This window comes from Plasmodium malariae (genome assembly GCF_900090045.1).
Source record: "Plasmodium malariae genome assembly, chromosome: 1".
Classification (NCBI taxonomy): Eukaryota; Apicomplexa; class Aconoidasida; order Haemosporida; family Plasmodiidae; genus Plasmodium; species Plasmodium malariae.
In genome coordinates, this window is record NC_041775.1 from 365,660 (window position 1) to 386,118 (window position 20,459).

At 27.6% G+C, this 20,459-nt stretch overlaps 4 protein-coding genes across 4 annotated transcripts; 3 read left to right on the forward strand and 1 right to left on the reverse strand.

Moving 5' to 3' along the window:
* Positions 1–1,042: 1,042 nt before the first annotated feature.
* PmUG01_01016600 (conserved Plasmodium protein, unknown function) lies at positions 1,043–4,486 on the forward strand (the record flags this gene model as incomplete). The annotated part of the gene is made up of 2 exons (XM_029007788.1): positions 1,043–2,168; positions 2,256–4,486. 2 exons carry the CDS (start codon positions 1,043–1,045, stop codon positions 4,484–4,486), a joined length of 3,357 nt encoding a protein of 1,118 aa, XP_028859960.1.
* Positions 4,487–6,107: 1,621 nt separating this feature from the next.
* Positions 6,108–10,463, forward strand: PmUG01_01016700 (conserved Plasmodium protein, unknown function; the record flags this gene model as incomplete). Its single annotated transcript, XM_029007800.1, has 1 exon — positions 6,108–10,463. One exon carries the CDS (start codon positions 6,108–6,110, stop codon positions 10,461–10,463), a length of 4,356 nt encoding a protein of 1,451 aa, XP_028859961.1.
* A 1,790-nt stretch (positions 10,464–12,253) lies between these two features.
* Positions 12,254–14,713, forward strand: ORC2 (origin recognition complex subunit 2, putative; the record flags this gene model as incomplete). The annotated part of the gene is made up of 1 exon (XM_029007811.1): positions 12,254–14,713. The coding sequence occupies one exon, from the start codon at positions 12,254–12,256 to the stop codon at positions 14,711–14,713; it is 2,460 nt and encodes an 819-aa protein (XP_028859962.1).
* Positions 14,714–15,362: 649 nt separating this feature from the next.
* On the reverse strand, positions 15,363–17,813 carry MCM7 (DNA replication licensing factor MCM7, putative; the record flags this gene model as incomplete). The annotated part of the gene is made up of 1 exon (XM_029007822.1): positions 15,363–17,813. One exon carries the CDS (start codon positions 17,811–17,813, stop codon positions 15,363–15,365), a length of 2,451 nt encoding a protein of 816 aa, XP_028859963.1.
* Positions 17,814–20,459: the final 2,646 nt, after the last annotated feature.

A 20,459-nucleotide genomic window follows, 5' to 3' on the forward strand; every position in this document is an offset into this window, starting at 1 on the left:
AAAAGCACATATATAATTTTATTAACGCATGCACTCTTAAGAACATATATATATTTACATGTATATATGTACGAGAAATTAGAACAGTTCAAGCTAAACCGTTAACTCCCTCTGTTCAAAAAATATTGTGAAAACATTATTTATTTTATTAATAAAAAAGAGAGAGGAAGGAACTAATTAGTAGTAAATTAAATTAAGCTAATATTTCCAAAACGCTAAGTTATTAAAATGCTGCTAAACAATTAGAAATAACAAAAAAATAGCATAATTGTATAAAAATGTTTTTTTTTAATTTTTATTATTTTAAATGGAATTTGAAAAAAAATATTTTAAAATTAGTTGTAAATATTACATTGGAACATTCTGAAAAAACTAATTTGATTTGTATATATTTCTAAAAATTTTTTTTTTTTTTTTTTTCATGTGTACATATTTTTTGGTTTGTTTTATAGTATATTTTTTGATGTATTTTGTAGCATATTTTCTGGTTTATTTTATTGCTTATTTATGCATACATTTTGTTTTTTATTTTATTCTTGTCTTTTACATAGTGTTTAATTCAAAATTAGTTGTAAATTAATAAAAAGGATATAAAGTTAAAGGAAATTATATTTTTCGTATTTTTTTTATTTTTTTTTTTTTTTTTATAAAACTCCTAAGTTTTTATTTTTCTTGTTCGACTATAAGTAAGCACCAATAATGTAAGCCTCGTACATACACTGAAGCATACATTAGCATAACCTAGTAAATAGCAATTTGTAATATCTTTATAATATTACATAAACGTATAATAATTGTTACTACGCAAATTTTGCATTTAACCAAATTTATAGTATAATAGTAGACCACGTAGTAGTAACACGATATGTAATGGTAACCACCACGCAACAGTAACTCACCGACTAATAGTAGCACACCGCTTATCAGTAACCCTCTATATTCTTAATGAATGATATCCAAGTGATCTTACAACTGAAACGTACATAAATGGTATATCAAAATTCAGTTGAATCGCTTAAAAAGGTATGTTCAGAAAAATAAAATGAGTTGTAGTGACACAGTTGAGCTACATAGAAGTAAGGGAATACATAATTACAACTTGAATATATGGAATTGTAAGCAGAGAAAACAGTGGAACACATATAAAACCAGTGAAGACAAAGATGATATTTGCTTAAAGAATGAGTATGAAAGAAAAAGGGGTAGTAATGATGAATGCGAAAGTTACAACCATATTAAAATGAATGTTCGATCCCCTTCATTTAGTTGTAACAACTTAATAAACGGAAGTGATGTAGCCAAAAGAAACGGTAATTTTCAGAACTCATACGTCAATGTGTTATACTTTAAAAAATTAAAATTAAATAAAAGATTGTTTGAAAAATTAAAAAATAAGAATATAGTTATATATTTAAAATATAAAGAAAGTACATGTACAAGCAAAAATATAGAAATTCGAAATGCAGAAATAAATAATTTATATTTATGTTTTTTAATTACTGAACCTTTTATTGAAGATGAGAAGAAAATTATTAAAATTTATATAAAATATTTTAAAGATCATAAGTATAAAATATTATCCTTCGGATTCGTAGAATTAAATTTTTTTGACTTTACTGAAAATTTTTATAGAAAAAAAAGTTATATGTTATGTTATGATAAAAATAATAATAAATATGTTTTTGGTTATTTTATATTAATTTTAGCAAACCAAATAAAATGGACTATATGTGATAATAGGATTTCTTATGAATATATAAAGAAGTCTTATTTTGTTTCTAATAGGAACTGTTATGATCATCAGATTTTTTATATTTGTAAAAAAATTGAAAAAAATTTATTGCAATTATGTGATAGCAATGTGGGTAATAAGTCCAAGCTATTCCAAAACAGAGCCTTACTAAAACATTTCGGCGTCACGCAGAGTTGTCCGGGCACCTTTAGTTTGAGGAAGTCCAATAGGGAGCATCATGATGACGAAATTGCACACATGGGGAGAAGTGGACATATAGGGAAAAGCGAATATAGAGGAAAAAATGAAGATGGGATAAGAAATGAAGATGGGATAAGAAATGAAGATGGGATAAGAAATGAAGATGGGATAAGAAATGAAGATGGGATAAGAAATGAAGATGGGATAAGAAATGAAGATGGGATAAGAAATGAAGGTAGTAATAAGTGAAGTAGGGTAATAAGTGAAGGTAGGGTAATAAGTGAAGGTAGGGTAATAAGTGAAGGTAGGGTAATAAGTGAAGGTAGGGTAATAAGTGAAGGTAGGGTAATAAGTGAAGGTAGGGTAAATAATGCAGTTAGGGTGATAAACGAATATAAAATTAGGAGTGAAGATTGGATAAGTGGGAAAGATGAAGGAAGGGATCAAAAGAGTGAAATGAGGCAAGGAGTAGAGGATGAAGACACAAAACACGATAACGAACGAAATGAACTACTCGCGATTAGTGAAAATTGCGAAAGTAAACAAATCTATCAAAACTATTTCAAAGAGAAAAGTTCATTAATTCATTTGGGGGATATAAAAAAAGCTACCGTCTCCATGAGTGAACAACGTATGAGAACTGTAACTCATAACGACAACAGAAGAGAGGATATCATTAGAAAGAGTTATTCTGAAAAGTATTCAAACGAGAAGAATAGAGACAGCATTCACATAGAAAAATATAACATTTCAACTAAATATGATAGTTTAAAAAATAAAGATAATATGCACTTCTTATCCCATTTAAAAGTACATGACTTTCCAACCATTGACTTGGAAAATTTGTCAGAGCAGCATTCCCCCAGACGTTTTGAAAGTAATCAAAACAGTGGCAATAACGATAGAAATAACAGTGCAAATATCTGTGGAAATAGCTGTGGAAGTAACAGCGGAAGTAACAGCGGAAGTAACAGCGGAAGTAACAGCGGAAGTAACAGGAGTAACATCAATAACGATAATAGTAATAACAACGGAAACAATAATAGTAATAACAACGGAAACAATAATAGTAATAACAACGGAAACAATAATAGTAATAACAGCGGAAACAATAATAGTAATAACAGCGGAAACAATAATAGTAGTAACAACAGTAACGGTAGTAAAATAATCCCAAGAAATAGGAACGAAATGGGCAATAAGACGATGGATAACCATACTAGTATCACCTGCAACACGTGTAGTAAAAATGCAATTCCTTCGGACATATGCGAAATGAAAGATACTATTGTCACTAATAGGGAAGTCTACAGAGGTGAGAATAATGGGGAACATACGAAGAAAGATGAAGATGAGTATGTGGATGAGGAGGAAGCGGGTGTAAATGGGGAAGTAGCGGGTGCAGATGGGGAAGTAGCGGGTGTAAATGAGGAAGTAGCGGGTGTAAATGGGGAAGTAATGGGTGCAGATGGGGAAGTAGCTGGTGTAAATGGGGAAGTAACGGGTGTAAATGGGGAAGTAACGGGTGCAGATGAGGAAGTAGCGGGTGCAGATGGGGAAGACGCGGACGTGGATGAGGAAGAAGGAGATGTATATGGGAAAGACACGGATGAAGAAGACGCTGATGAGGAGATGAAGAACAACACACGGTATACTTCTCATATAGAAAACCCTTTTGATTTATTGCTATGCCAAAAACTGAAATGTATACTCAATAAAGATATGGACAGTTTTATAGAGGAGATACAATTTATTCTTAATCATCTAAAAAAAAAGGTAATAAAAAAAAATGAATATTTTATAGAGGAACTAAAAAATGGATATGCAAAAGATGTGTTCATAAAAAAAGATACTGTCGTTGAAAAGAATAACAAACAAAGTTGCTTGAAAAAAATCAATAACAATGAAATAGATGAAGATCAAGCAAAAGATGACAAACAGAAAGAAGTGCAACAAAAGCAAGAACAATATTATAGCATAAAAAGTGATATTATCAAGATTTTGGAAAATTGTGTGAACACTACTTCCCTCTACATTAAGTGTGTTTTGAAAGACAAAAATGTAAGCTGTCATGAAAAGGATATTTTCTCTTCATATGATGATATCATTTGTAACATAAAAAAAGCATTGTATGCATATATGCAACAAAATAAGACATCATCTGGAGCATATTTAGAAGAGATGCATATTAAATCTTTAAACGGATCACAGGAAAAGTTGATAAATGTAGTCAAAAAGAAAAATGGTAATTCTGTAAAAAAGAAAAGCAAAAATGGGCAAACAAAAATATCTGATGGGAAAGATCTTCTTAGGGATATAACACCCATACATTTATATCAATGTAGACATTTAAATTCTTATATTAGTAGTAATGATGAGGTTTCATCATCAGCATTTTCCGACTATAATAACTCACCAAAAAAAAAAATAAAAAAAAAAGGTAGTGAACAACATCAAGTTTTTAACTATATCAATAAAAACATATCTTCTGCTTTACAATACTACGAAAATAAGTGGAAGCACAAATTGTCGGGACCAAAAAAATATTTTTAATCGGGCAATAAATATGCCAAAATAATTTATCAAAAAAAAAAAAAAAAGAAAAAAAAAAGAGAAATAGTCTCTTTTGCAGGATCATTATTTTGTTATCCTCCCATACATGTATCACATCCATGAATGATCTGTGAACATTTGTTTTAACAAAAAATTGTTGTCTTATTTTTTATATATTTAATTACTTATTTATGTATTTATTTGCTTACTGCTTATATGATATGTGCTTATATGCTTATAGCTTATTTGATTCGTGCTTATTTACTTATTGCTTATTTGATGAGTACTAATTTGCTTCTTTATTTTATTATTTTATCCTTTTTTTTTTTTTTGTGATTTTTCATGCATTGCATTTTCACCGATCAACAAAAACTTTTTGTTTTTTTTCGTAAAATTCGGCAAAAAAAAAAAAATGTTACGCTCTTGAGTATTTATTATATACGTATGTATATATATATATATATATATATGTATATGTATATTCATACACCCGCGCATTCGCATACGCCAACGTGTTTGCTCTAAAACAGCATTGATACCATTTCTTAGTTCTGTGGTTATTTTAATAATTATTATTGAAAATAATTTCCTAAAATTAAAAAAAAAAAAAAACAGCTTCGAAAGTATATAAAAGATATATAAGCTTATGTAAGGTACACATTTCTTGCCGCAACCCCCCTTAAAGCAATTATATTGACAGTTTCGCTTGCTCTCTTTCGTATTATTTACATACAAACATTCGTAATATGTACATATTTATATACTCGTATGATTGTATATATTCTAAGATTCATTTTATAAATCCTAATTTCCAGTCTTCCTTTTCTTATTAGTATTACCCCAACTAAACTGTTGCCCTCAGAATAATGTTCGAACAACGATTCATGCAGTGATTTTAGTAAAAGTAAAAATATGCATTTTATTTATTTTTTCCCTGTTAATATACTAAAAAATATGAGAAACATTTTTTTTTTTTTTTTTTTTTTTTTTGAACAATCTCAAATGTTTAAATAGCGACTTGCTTAATGAACATTCATTTTATGTAGAATAAATTTTCATGCACTTGTTATTTGTTGCATACATACATACAAGCCCGCCTGTTAAGACTTAATTGGGAGTAATTAAATATTTCTCTCTTGCCTAAACATACTTAGTTTACATTTGCCCACGATTTTATTTCAGGAAATAATAAAAACAACTAACCTTTTCCTTTTTTTAAGAAGCTCCTTTTCTTTAATTTGTATTATTATAACTTTTTTTTAACTTCATATTTTAGAATTCATTTCATTATGACCAATTCGTGATAAGTATAATGTTTTTGGAGAGTTTTTTCATAGCTGTCATATGTGAGGGTTAGATATCCATTTCGTTAGCCTACTTATATATCAGGTTCATAATTACACCTACATAGAGATAATGTACGTGCGTATGTAGGCATATATGCTCCAATTCTTTTACCTCGTCCCTCTTCGCTTCGATTGTTTGTTGATTTCATCATTTTGAGATATTTTAACTGTTTTTTCCCTTTTTTCTATTTTTTCGCCCCTATCTCTTTTTTCTCTTTTCCGTTGATGTATGCATTTTCTTTTAATCTGTGTTATTCACTCTTATCATTCGAATAATGTTTTTTAAGGATGTTACGAAAAGGTTGTGTGTAATTAACAGGTTAATTAAAGCGAAAGGCATAAAAACATCTAGCAAATTGCATAGTGAATACTTTATTTTTAATTTTGAAAATGTCGAAAATTTAAAAAAATTAAAAGAGACTAATGTAGAGTCTTCGCCACATATAGAAGCAAAACAAATAAAAAGAAACGAATATTTTGAAAAAAGTTTGGATAAAAATAAATTAAAAAAAACAAGAAAAGTGTTATCAATAATATTTAAGAAATTAAAAATTTATGAAAAAACAACTTTGAACAAGTCTTTTTTTATACTTTATAAAAATATTGATTACCTGTCCATAGCTGAAGTTATTAGCATTTTGTACTTGGCTGTAAAAAATAAAATATATCATAAATTGAACGAACAGAAAAGAAAAGATGAAGACAATCATTTATTTAATACAAGTAACAGTATAGCAAATAAGAATTTAAATAATGACAACTATGAAGATATCTCGGATCACATTGGAATTTACACGAATGAATTAAAGGAAGAAAATGTAAATTACATGGCGGAAGAAAAAGGTTTTAAATATTACAATGACAGCAACTTGAAAAAAGGGGCACCCTCATTATTCACTACTAAGTGTGTGCATAAGGACGATACAAATTGCAGTGAAACTGTATCGAGAAATAGCTTTTCTGGTGTTACAAATAAGGACCATACCGTTATGAACTACACCAATTATGGTGAATACAAAGAGAAAGCGGCGGAAGAAGGAATAGAAGCACAGGAAATGGACGATGAAGAAGGGATGGAATCAGAAATAACAGAAACAGCGGAAGAGGAGCTGAGCACTAGGAGATGTTCACACGTGCACAACTATACACATATTAAGCAAAGGGAAGTGGACTACGTGCGTAAGTTGCTGATCAGGCTAATGAACACGTTGAAGAGAAGCAGAAGTAACACGAATCTCTTGCTATGGGACTTTTACAAATTATCGTATTGCCTAAGTTATTATAAAATGAATGATAGTACTAATTTTATATCTCTATATTTGTGTTCATTTTTAAAAAGAGAAATTGACAACATACATGAAAATACTAACAAATGTGAGATAAGGAATTCTGCAGGATTGGACATGCTTCTACATTTACTAGTGATACAAAAGAAGAATTTAAAATGTTATTTTTTTAATGTGCTGTATGACTACTTATTTTCCGTATTAAAAAATGGTTTGTTTAGTTTATCATGTAAGAATATTTGTTTATTATTACATGTAAATAATTTTGAAATAAATAAATATGATAATTTTTTTTTTTTACTTATCAACAAAACAAAAGAAATGAAAAGACAAATAACATTAAAAGATGTAAACTACTTACTCTTTTATCAAATCAAAAATAACATAATACTTGACATACCCTCGCTTCACCATATTTTAGTTGATAAGTGCATTACTAGTTATGGAGTTAATTCAGAGATTATACAAAATATAGGCTTGCTATCCCTGTTATTGTTACATTATGACTATTCAAAAAGGTATTCAAATGATACATATGAGAAATATGTACAAGTAATATATAATATGTATTCCTACTTAATGAAGAATATGAAAATATTTTTAGAAAATAGAAAAATGAATGAAGAAATTTTGAATATACATTTTTTAACTTCCTTTTCCTTAGCTTTATCCCTTATTCGGAACAATCTTTACCTTAATACACAATTTTATTTATTTCTTTTTTATCTTATAAATAATTACATACCCCCTTCAAACAGTAGTGATTATATAATCTTGCTAAATTTTTTATATTTTTGCAATTTTAAAAACGAGTTGTACTATAAGAGAGATCCTCTATATACTGAAGGAAGCACATCCGTGTACATACGCAATAACAACAGTGGTATTGACACTCGGAGATATATTTTATTCAACTGCATTCAGTTGTCTCATTATATTTGTGAAAATTTAAAAAGCATTTATTCTTATGAAGATACAAAAAACAGGCAATACTGTTTGTTAGGAAAGAGTAAAAGTAAAACAGTTAAAATTATAGAATCGATAAATAAGTGTGCAGGTACGAAGAATTCGGGCATCAGTTCAAATCAATTTCGTCCATATAATGACACAACTTATACAAGTGCTAATATGATTTATCCATGTGGTGCAGAAGTGGCAGCAGAAGCAGACGTAGTAGCAGAAATAGAACCGCATACACAGGAGGACGAAACTTCTAGCCATAGCAACATACTAGCAAATGCCCTCGAAATAACACTAAACGCAGAAGGTATAAATAAACAAGTAGATGTCAAAAAAAATAAGAGTTATTACATGAATGTTCTGGACTTACTAATATCACTGAAAAATAATAGTTCTGATAGGAACTTTTACATATATTTATTAAACCTATTTCATAACAATATATTTAAGTACAACATACATATATTCGACCTAGATAAAATACTTTTTACATATAGTCTGTTAAACCTGAGAAAAGAGGATATTTCTCTAAATATTTTAGATCTATTAGAAAAAGTAAAAAAGAATATTATGTATAATAATAATCATTTTCTGGATGAAGAACGTTACCTTTTTGATTCCTTGTGTAGTATATTACTATCCGTTGCAGAATTAAATTTATGTAAAGTAATTGATCTAGCAATATTTGAAAAAAAGATACTAGCAAATATAAATCATGTGAACGTAAGCTCCATACTCCTATTGTTACAATATTATCTTTTGAGGGGGAACAACACATCTTTAAACATAAATATAATTACAACCCTTGTTCTCATTTATATCAAGAAAAAGTATATCATTTCGCAGCAAAATATAAACAAAGGTCTATTGTCTTTATTAGATGAAGATGAGTTAAAAGAAGATAAAAATTACCATTTTATGAAACTATATTTACAGGAAGGTGATATTCGTTATGAGCATGGGGAAGACAAGGATAAAAATAATGACAAAAAGAATGAGTCGTATGAAGATAGTAGTGATAACCTTTATAACGTAATAAGCACCGAGATGGATGAAGTGCTTCCAGAAGAGAACAAAAAATATAGCAGTTACTTTTCTTTTACAAAAATGAACCAAGATGATTCGTATGAATTTCTGATACTTAGATTTGTTTTCATTAATATTGGTATTCATTCTAATTTATTTCATGATAACTTCAAATATTATCATGCAATGGAAGGAAAAACTTGTAGAAATGTATTAAGCAATTTTAATAAGATTATATTACACCTTAAAAATAATTTCGCAGATATATTAAACATATGCCTAACAGATGATAGACAATCCCTTCATGATAATAATTATTATGCATCGTCAACAGATTACATATCATTTGAACAGAATAATAAACATGAAAAATGGGAAGAAAAAAATATTCCAAAAAAAAAAAGCTCCTCCCATTTCCACCCCCCTGAGAGGGAAAATGAACAAATAGACAATAAACATAACATAATGAGTAGGAAAAACTTTGTTTTATTAATAAATTATTTTTTATTTATTTTTAATCATGATTTGAGTATCATTATTAAAGATAAAAATTTTATAGAGAGCATAATGCTGCAACATTTATTTGTTAAGAAATTTAAAAGTTCCTATTACAATTATAAATATTCATTTATATATCGCAAATTAGTATTTTCTGTGATATATAATATAAACAAAAGGAACTGCATAAAAATGAACACTACGTTGGATTGTGAAACTGATAGTAGTAGTAATAACAGAAGTAGTGATAGCAGTAGCAGTAGTAAAAGTAGCAGTAACAGTAGCAGTAACAGTAGCAGTAACAGTAGCAGTAACAGTAGCAGTAGTAGCAGTAGTAGCAGTAGTAGCAGTAGTAGCAGTAGTAGCAGTAGCAGCAGTAGTAGCAGTAGCAGCAGTAGCAGCAGTAGCAGCAGTAGCAGCAGTAGCAGCATTGCCAACCGAGGCAATTACAGGGAAGTAATAAATTTTAACGAGTATGTCGACGTGATCAGATATTTCAATCGTTTGTGCGTGGAGAAAAAATTAAAAAATAATGCTTTTTATAATTATTTAAAAAGGAACAATATAAATATTTATAACAATGAAGGAGTGAATTATGATTTAATATACAATGGACATATTATCCAAGATTTACGTAATAACGAAATTGAAAACATATATATAAATGTCCCTTTTTTTAATTATATTATACCTATGCTTATAAAAACAAAAGATACAAGTGTGGCTGTCCAAGTATTATTTGATGCTTTTGAAAATATAGACACATTTACAGTTCTATTTGATGTTATGAAATGTTTTTTAAAAAATTATAACTACGATATTATTCTTATGAAAAGGCAAAATACGAAAAAAACTGTATAATTTTAAGGAGTATATAATGCTATTCGTTCTATTTTTGCTGCTAAACCAAATCTTAATGTCCTCTGCACAAGAACATACGTAGTAATAATAATACATTTATTGCGCTTTATTCTTTGTGGCATATACAGCTTTTTAATTTACATTATCACACTATTAAATTTCCATGTTTTGTTATACTTTTTACCTTGGTACGTTTTTTATTTTGTAACAATGTTATATTTTTACTTTAATACATTCTTTACGTTAATACTTTCTTTACGTTAATGCTTTCTTTACGTTAATACTTTCTTTACGTTTACACTTTCTTTACGTTTACACTTTCTTTACGTTTACACTTTCTTTACGTTTATACTTCCTTTAATTTATTTAATTTTTTTGTTTTAAATGTTCACTACATTTGTATAGCTTTAATTTTTTTTTTTTTTTTTTTTCCTTAAAATGTTTTGTATTCGCACTAAAAAAAAATAGACGAAAATTATGCGGAGGAAAAAAAAAATAATAATAATAAGGGGCGCAAACAATACTGAGAGTACAAAAAAATAGGAAAATACAAATATTTTCGTTTTATTACATTACGCGAAAAACGAAAATACTTATATTATATAAGAAAATACGAAAATAAAAGTTAAAAAAAATTGACCATGTTAAAATATAGTAGCAGCTTATCCATGTTAGCAAAATAATAGGAAGTGGAAAAGTTGCGAATAAGATATATTAATCATGTAAGGGGAAAAAAAATGGGGCGAAGAGGAAAGCAGAAGTGAAACAAAATCAAAAGCAAAAAGAAAAAGTATGCGCAATAAATAAAATAGCATTTTTTTTAAAATACTTAATTTTAAGCTATAAATGGATAATAACTCTTAAATATACATCATTTTGTAAATAATTTCACCGCATGTTATAGCTCATCATCACTTTTCTTCTCTTTTTTGCACTTTTAATACTTTTTCAGCACTTTGTTTTAACTGAAGGAGAATACGTTTAAGGACAAAATTCGTAAGTGTATTTCATATAGCATTATAATAAAATATGAGCTGAAAAGAAAAGCAAATAATACGCTTAAAAAAAACAATAAAAAATTGTTCAAATAAAAAAAAAATATAAATAATTAGAATAATTCATATTTTTAAAGACTAATATAATCCTTAAATATATTCTCTTCACATTTTAAAAGAAAATTAAAAAAGGTGGTACGTGAATTTACAGTTTAAAAATGCTTACACTTGTATTTTATTTTAAACAGTGCAAATAATAAATTTGCTAAATAAGATGCTTTTGGAAGAATTTAAATTAATTTCGTGCAAATGCAAAATTGAATAGGTGTACACACATATGTATGCACATGTGCACATATATATATATGTACATAAACACATATATATATTTATATACGTACGTACTTGTGCCATTTCACGTAAGAATATTTTGTTCGGATCATTGACTTTTCTTGCATGAGGGAAAATACACAACAATATAGTAAATATTCCGAAACGTATTTACCCACACAATATATGCGTTAGAGTGTTTATTCACTTTTAATTATGGGAATATTCTTCATTTAATATTTTTGAAGGGGCCTTCCCAAAAAATATACATTCACTTTTTGCTTAATTCTCAATAACCATTTTGAACATTGAATTCGTTTTAAAATATTTAATATTCCTTTGAGTGTCAGTTTTTTTTTTTTTTTTTTTTTTTTTTTTTTGCTTTGTTCTTGTTTAAACCCCTGTTGCAGTTCTATCTAATGCACCTTTCACATTTTTCCGTCCTAATCGCACATATCTAAAATGATGAAAAACATCGAGGTGAACTCCCCTAAGAAGAAGGTAAAAATGGTAGTGGGGGCGAAGGATGAAGAGAACGAAAAGGAAGAGTATTTAATAACAAATCTTACAGAAAATAATAAGAATATGCCTAGTCTTATCGTAAGAATACCAAATAATGTAAATAAATTCTTAAGTAAGGAAGAAGTCAAAATTGATTTTAATGAAAATATAAAATTAACGAATAATAATGAAAAAAGTAAAAAATTAAGTTCCTTTAAAATGGAAAAATCGCCCACAAACACATATGAAAACACGTACGCAAGTGTTGACATAAAGTTAGATGCCACATATCAATCTGATTCAAACAATAGCAACATTTACAGTAAGAAAAAACTAAAAGGTCAAGGAGAACATCAAAAGGAAAATGCACTAGATGCAAACTATGACGAAGAAGAGGACGATGATGAGGAGGATGAAGACGAAATGAATGAAAATCTTATTAAAACATTTAGAAATAATTATGTAGAAAAATACGAAACGAGTATAAGCAACGAAAGTGTTGCCTTTTTAAGAGAACACACAAAGAACGAATTAGAGCATTTTTTACAAAGAGGTGGAAAGTATCATTATTCGGATGAAATGAAAATTAATGATATAATTAATATTGATTATGATAAGTTAAATGAAAAAAATATTATCCCGTACTTCCTAACTAGCATGTTTGATATAGAACAAAAAAAAAAGAGGGAAAAAATGAAACAACAATTAGAGGCAAAAAGAAAATTAACGCTAGAGAAACAAAAAAAAATGATGAGTAATAAGGTGGAAAATGAAAAAAAAAAAAAAAAAAAAAAAATGCACAAAGGAACAGCCTTGTCCAGTTTAAAATTAGACAATAAAAAAAGTAAATCATTAAGTAGGAATAACATAGAACGGGGCAGCATTTTGAAAAGGGATAAACTGAAGGAAGATGCGGAATCAGGGGAAGGGGAAGATGGTGCTGAAGTAGCAAGTTCAGATGAAAAAGGCGATGTCGAATGCAGCGACGAATGCGATGAGGCGTGGGACAAAGAACACCAGAAGAGCAACAAACGAAAGAACGAACAAGGCTCAAAACTCGTTAAGGAGAAAAGGAAAAACAAAAAGATGCATGAGAGTGAAAATGATAATTACGATTTGTATATTGATGAACTTGGTAAAGAAGAAATGGATATAAACATTTATAATGATCCAACATTGTATGGAATAGAAGGAAGTAGTGATTATTCGGAAGGACTTAAAAGTGAATTGGATAATTCACAGGAGGAAGAAGCAGGAAAAGATCAAGGAGTGACAAATAATTTCAAAACTAAAAAAAAAAAAAAAAATGTTGATGAAGAACAGTTTGGAAATGATGAAAAAATAGAAGATATTGTAGATTCAGCTACACAGAAATTAATATCATATGATTATTATTCTAGTTTAAATATAAAAGAAATAGTGAAACCTAATTATAAAATAAAATCTTTATCATCATTTATACCAATTGAAGAAAATTTAGATAAATTGGATCATGTGCAAAAGTTACAATATTTGATAAAAAATTTACCTCATACACATATAAAAGAAAAAAGATCATTATATCACTATAATGTGAAGCAATTTATTAAATGGAAAGTATATTTATTAAATAATATAAATATATGTTTATATGGAATAGGTTCGAAATTTCATTTATTAAATCTTTTTACAAATATTTGTTTAAATGATGGGAATAAATGTATAATATTAGGGTTTGAGGAAGAGGTTAATTTTGAAGAAATTCTAATGCGTATATTAGAATATCATTATAATCATAAAAGCTCAAAAAATTTAAAGTCTTTTGATTTATTATATGAATTAGTACAAAAGGTTAATGAATCGAATATACCCCTTTATTTTATTATACACAACTTAGATAATATGAAATTATACCCGTATTACGAATATTTCTCTTTCTTAAGTCAATATGATAACATTTATTTTATATGTTCCATTGACGATGTTTCTTTTGAGCTAAACATGAATTTTAAAAATATAAGTACCATTAATTTTCACTATATGAAATGTCACACTTGGTTAGATTATAGACATGAAATTTTAAGACAATGGAATAAGTTCTTACCTGAATGGGTATTCAATAAAAAGTGTGAAGAGATAGATGTAAAGAATAACATTGAAACTATACTAAATGCTTTAAGTATTAACCATAAAAGGTTATTTAAGATTATTGCTTCCATACAATTAGAAAATTTGGAAAAAGGTATATATGGTGTAGAAAAAGAATCCTTGTTACAAGACAAGCGCTTGTTTACTGTAGGGACATCCAGTATAAGGATAAATTCCTTACTGGTCGAGTTCGTATCTCATAATGTTATAACTGAGACAAGGCTTAAAGAGGGAAACACCTTCCTCAAAATAAATGCGGACAAGGGGGAGCTCAAAAGGATAGTGGAGCAGCTGTAGGGACGAATGCTCAGATGGGGAAAAAACAATAGAAAAATAGCAAAAGTGTATGCATCATTATGTTTATGAACTTACGTATTTATGCATTTATCTGTTTTTGTTTACGTTTGTTTATGTGCATGTGTGACCCTGCTTTTGTCTGCTTATTTTTTCGTGCACTTAGCGAAAATACGCACACATTTTCCTAGTTCGTGCTCTTTTATTTAAACCTTTTTTCAGCCCTTATTTTACTACATAACTTGATTTCCTAGTGTCAAAACAATGATAGTAAATATTTTTTTTTAAAAAGAACCAACAAATATGTTTATCATGAATGATGGAGATGCCATAAATTATGGGGGAAAAAAAAAAAAAATTTATGAATGCATATACTTGTATATGTATGTACATTACTATCATATATATCTATGAGATTAAAAATACACCTTAAAAATAAGAGTTACGCCGTATATACTTCAATTGTTAATAAGGAAAAAAAGGTAAACATGAATGTAAAATTTTTTTCTCTAGTTATAGTAAAAGTGCTGCATATATAATAGCCGGTAAATGGGGAGAGAAAAAAAAAAAAAAAAAAAAGCAAAAACAAGGTCTAGTAATATGTTTTGTACTTCATATATTTATTTATACTTCTCTTCCCCCATGTAGTCGCTCAAAGGGCGTCTTCCTCGCCTACTTCCTCTTCCTCCTCATCTGCATCGTAAACATCGTTAGGAAAGGCAATGGCAGTGTTATTCTCATTAATTGTAAATACAGTGAGCTCTACATACTTATCAATAGTGTTAAAAACGTGCGCTTTGGTAAACCCTTTTGTTATTGACTGTGTTTCAATCTCTTCAATAGGTATCCAGCCATTCCATTTTTTTTTCTTCTCCATAATTTTGTCTTTAATGCTTTTAATAATATTCATAATTTCTGTGGATGAGTCCTTTCTTCGTCTCTTCTCTGTTTGTTGTGATACACTTGCCTTTGACTGCTCTGTTAGTCTGATGGCTTCTTCAAAATCAGCTGTTTCTATTACATCACTGTCTCTCAATCTAGCCAATGCTTGTGATATACGTAAAATTGCAAGAAGTGCTCTTGGCGTTGTATAATTTATACGAGTGTCATTATATCTTTCCTGCTGTGATTCTAACTGCCTAGTTGAGACATACCATTGCGTAATTTTGGGTATTAAATCAGGAGAAATGGTTGGCTGTTTTTTTTTGGCTAGTTGTATAAAAGCCCTCAAAACAGTTTTATCAATTTCTTCATACCCATCCTCACTTAATTCTGATCTTTTCTTTTTATCATCACTAGAATCTATACATTTTAAAATATTTAGCACATGCTCAGCTAGTTTTTTGTCCTTATCTCTGTCAGATATATCAAGTAGAAGGAACTGTAAATCAAACCTTGTTAAAAGAGCTGCAGGTAAATTCATATTTAGCATGACTGATTTTTTACAGTCATACCTACCATTAATAGGATTGGCAGCTGCTAACACAGATGACCGAGCAGGCATATTACTACAATGTCCAGCTTTAGCAATTGACACTGTTTGTTGTTCCATAACTTCGTAAATGGCTGATCGATCAAATTCATCCATCTTGTCAAATTCATCAATACAACATATTCCTTTATCAGCTAATACTAATGCACCCCCTTCTAATGTTGTCTCCCCTGTATTTGGATCTTTTAAAACAGCAGCAGTCAAACCTACGGAACTACTTCCTTTTCCAGTTGTATAAATAGATCTTGATGCTATTAAACATACTTTTTTCATCAACTGACTTTTAGCAACCCCAGGATCACCCATTAGTAATATATGTATATCTCCTCTTATCATACCACCATCTTTTTTTTTTTTTGTGCATCCACCAATTAATTGTAATAATAATGCTTTTTTCACATCATCATGTCCATATATTTCCGGTCCAATATTATAAGCTAATCTTTCATATAAATTTGGACTATTTTTTAAATTTTGAACTTCCTCCATTATTTTATCATAATTATCTATATGTTCATTAAAATTTTCTTTATTATTCTGTACATAATAAATATGAAATACCTTTTCTGCAATCAAACCTCCTTTTAATGCTTGAAACCCACTTTTCGTTACTGGCATTAGGACCCCTGTTAAGGTAACTGACATTCCAGGTTGAACAGATGTTGTACATTCTCCATGTATTATACAATTCATACTTCGAGGAATATCTCCTTCTGGTAATTGACTTGGTAATTCTTGTACTTTAATTTCTTGATATTTCACAAATTTACTTAATTTTGCTTGAAACTTTAAAGATCCTCTAATACCATGTACATTTGTACAACCAGGGCAATCAAAGAGAGGCATAAAGAAAGGACCATCAACAGCTTTATAAGCAAAAACATGACATCTATCACATTCATAGGTAGCTACTCTAATACGTGGTTTTAATTGTGTTGCTCTTATTACTTCGCATTCAAATGTACTTAAAGAACCTATACAATCTGCATTTACTATTCTCATTTTTCTTACCAAATCCCTTGAACTAGGTATTAAAATTATTTCGAAATTGACTCTTAAATAAGCTGGTAACTTATATTCTTTCATTCGTTCTTGTCTAATTTGTTCAATTGGTTTAATCATATCTCGAAATAAATTATTAAAGGCTTCCTTTTCACTTTCATCTGTTGAATAACCACTAAGATCTTCATTATTTATTCTTCTTAAATTCCATTTCCTCGTTTTCTCATTTTCATCCTCTTCTCCATAACCTTTTACAAATCTTTTAAAATTTTCATCAGATAAGCATTTATCAGCAGCTGAATATAGTAATTCCATATATCTATGCGTGTTCGTCATTATACCATTATAAACCGAATGATCCGCATCTTTATTCTCTTTGCAGAAATGTTCTCTCAGATCATCTAAATATAATGGCAGTATTTCCGTATCGTGGTTATATATTTTTTGTAAGTAACCCTTATATTTAAGTTTACCCCAGTTAACATGATTTATTGAAGGATCTTCAAAAGTATCAAAAAAGGTTGTTAGTTCGTCTATATGGGAATTGTAATTTTTTACGGCCTCCAAATATTTGGTGTGATTGTCATCCACGTATGTTCGTATTTCCATTTTACTTATATCTTGGTTTTTTAAAATTATCGTAAAGGGGTTAAACGAAAATCTGATTTCATGTATGTGTATACACGTGTATGTTTATGACTACGTATGTAATGCTGCTTATATGTTGAACGAGACAAAAATTTGGAATACGCAAAATACGAACAGTTATATTTGCAAAAACCGCCAATAAAGTTTAACCCAGTTCATGTTCATGCGATGGGTTTATAATACACGTACACGGAATAAAATGCCAAATGAGTTTTTTAAACTTCGAAACTTAGAAAAAGGGGAAAAAATGAAAATTAATAAAAAAAAGAAAAAGAAAAAGATATATGTATACTTAATAAACTTATTTTAAATAGTCTTATTTTTTTGCTAATTCCATTTTAAAGGAATTTATTATTCTCATAGTAAGATTTAAAAAAAAAAAAAAAAAAAAATACGTTAAATATATATTTCAAATGAGCATCTTAAATATATACACATCATATGGGCATTTTAAAACTTGTTTTAAATTAACACTTTTAAACCAAATATACAAGGAAAACATGAGCGCATTGTTTTTTTTAAATTTTCGAGATATTTGATAAATTTCAAAAAATAAAAAAAAAGAAAGCAAAACCCATATTACAATATTATTAAATAAAAAGAAAATAGTTTTTAAAAATATGAACACAATTCCCTAACAAGAAAAACTTTTATTTGAAAAAGGTCATGTAAACGAAAAAGTAATAAAAAGAAAAAATACTATTGTTTATTATATTTTTACATAAAAATAGACATAAAGATTAAAAAAAAAAAAAAAAAGTTATAAATTAAAAATATAAAATTATAAATTAAAAATATAAAATTATAAATTAAAAATATAAAATTATATATTAAAAATATAAAATTATAAATTAAAAATAAAAATAAAAATGGTTTTTCTCAAATAAAATTATTAATGCAATTTCAAAGAATGAAAAAAATTTCCATCCCCAATAGTTACCATATTATATGCATATATGCACATATATGTGAGAATTAAAAATGAAAAAAAAGTATTATACAAAAATGGAGAATATGCCTATTAAAAAATGTGGATCATTTTTTGATAAAACATTTACATTTCTTTTTCTTTTTTTATATAAATTTGTATGTTTTACAAAAATGTTAGAGTTTTCATAATCCATAGTTGCCCTAAAATTATTTTTTAATATTCAGAACTTTTAGTTTTTTTATGTTCTTCACTTCAACATATTCTTCCTGAACGATATAAAAATTAAATTTAAGATAAACTAAATGTGTCATACGTAAATTTTCATATACAAACGTAAAAATATTACTACAAAGGTATAAAAAACTATATCTTTAGAAAATAGGAAAAATGTTTTAGAAATTACTTAAAATTGTTAATATATCGTATGCATGTATATGTACATAAAACTAGGGAGATGAATCCTTCTACAAATATAATTAATTACACATATTCTAATTTTCTTAACAAGTGAAGCACTTTATATTTAATTCTTTTCATCTCATTCCAACGTGCTGTTCTCTACCAAAAATATTTTAATCAATTTTAAGTCAACTTGAAGCATACCTATATTTATTCCACATTTTGACACATGTTGATATGCGTATGTTAATATTTTTCTTTTAATGAATAGAAATAAAAAAGTACACTTATTCAAATCTTTAGTATTGTCTTTTCATAAAAGACCATAATTATTTTGTACATGCAAAATAATCCAAATAAGGCCAATTTTTTTTTATTATTTTCTTTTTGAAACTTTTTTAAAATACAAGTTTACAAGAATAACAACAACAAAAAAAAATAATATAAATAAAAATATATAAAAAGTGAGGAAAAAAAAAAAAAAAATAATAAACAGAAATATTATAAATATTGAAAATACGCTTATAAATTAAAAATTTAAATGCAAGAACAACGAACCGAATATAGAATCTTCAAAAATTTTAATTATTTATTAATATGTTGCTTCTTTTTTTTTTTTTTTTTTTTTTCCTATTCCACATGTAAACAAAAGTAACAAAAAAAAAAAAAAAAAAAAAAAATAGATCACCTGCGTACATATATATATATATATGGCAACGGTGAAATAAAAGCAATTCGGTAAATATATGTTTTATAAAATTAAATATGGACACAATAAATAGTACAGAAAATAAAAAACTAATACATGTAAGATGTAAAATTAAACTTGAATTTAACATTCTTTTTATAATACATGTGTAATTGTAGTAATACAGTTAAACTTCATATAAGATACAAAATTCATAAAAATGAGAAAAAAAAAAAAAAGATATAAGATTTTTACAAATAAGGATACACATAAAAAAATAATAAAAAATGTTAATATGTATGAATAAATATACATATATACGTGAATACATATACTTATATATACAGAAAAATATATGGAAAACGAAATTACTTCTATTGTTAATGTTGTTGTCTTTGTCCCTAATTTAATGCACATATGTAAACATATATATATATATATATATATATATATATATATATGTATGCGCACAGACACATACATGCTCTTCTTCCATTTTTTACGTTCCAGATCTCATTTACACTCAATATTCTCTTATTTTATTTTTTTTTTTTTTTAGCTAACTATAACAAAATTTTCAAAAAAAAAT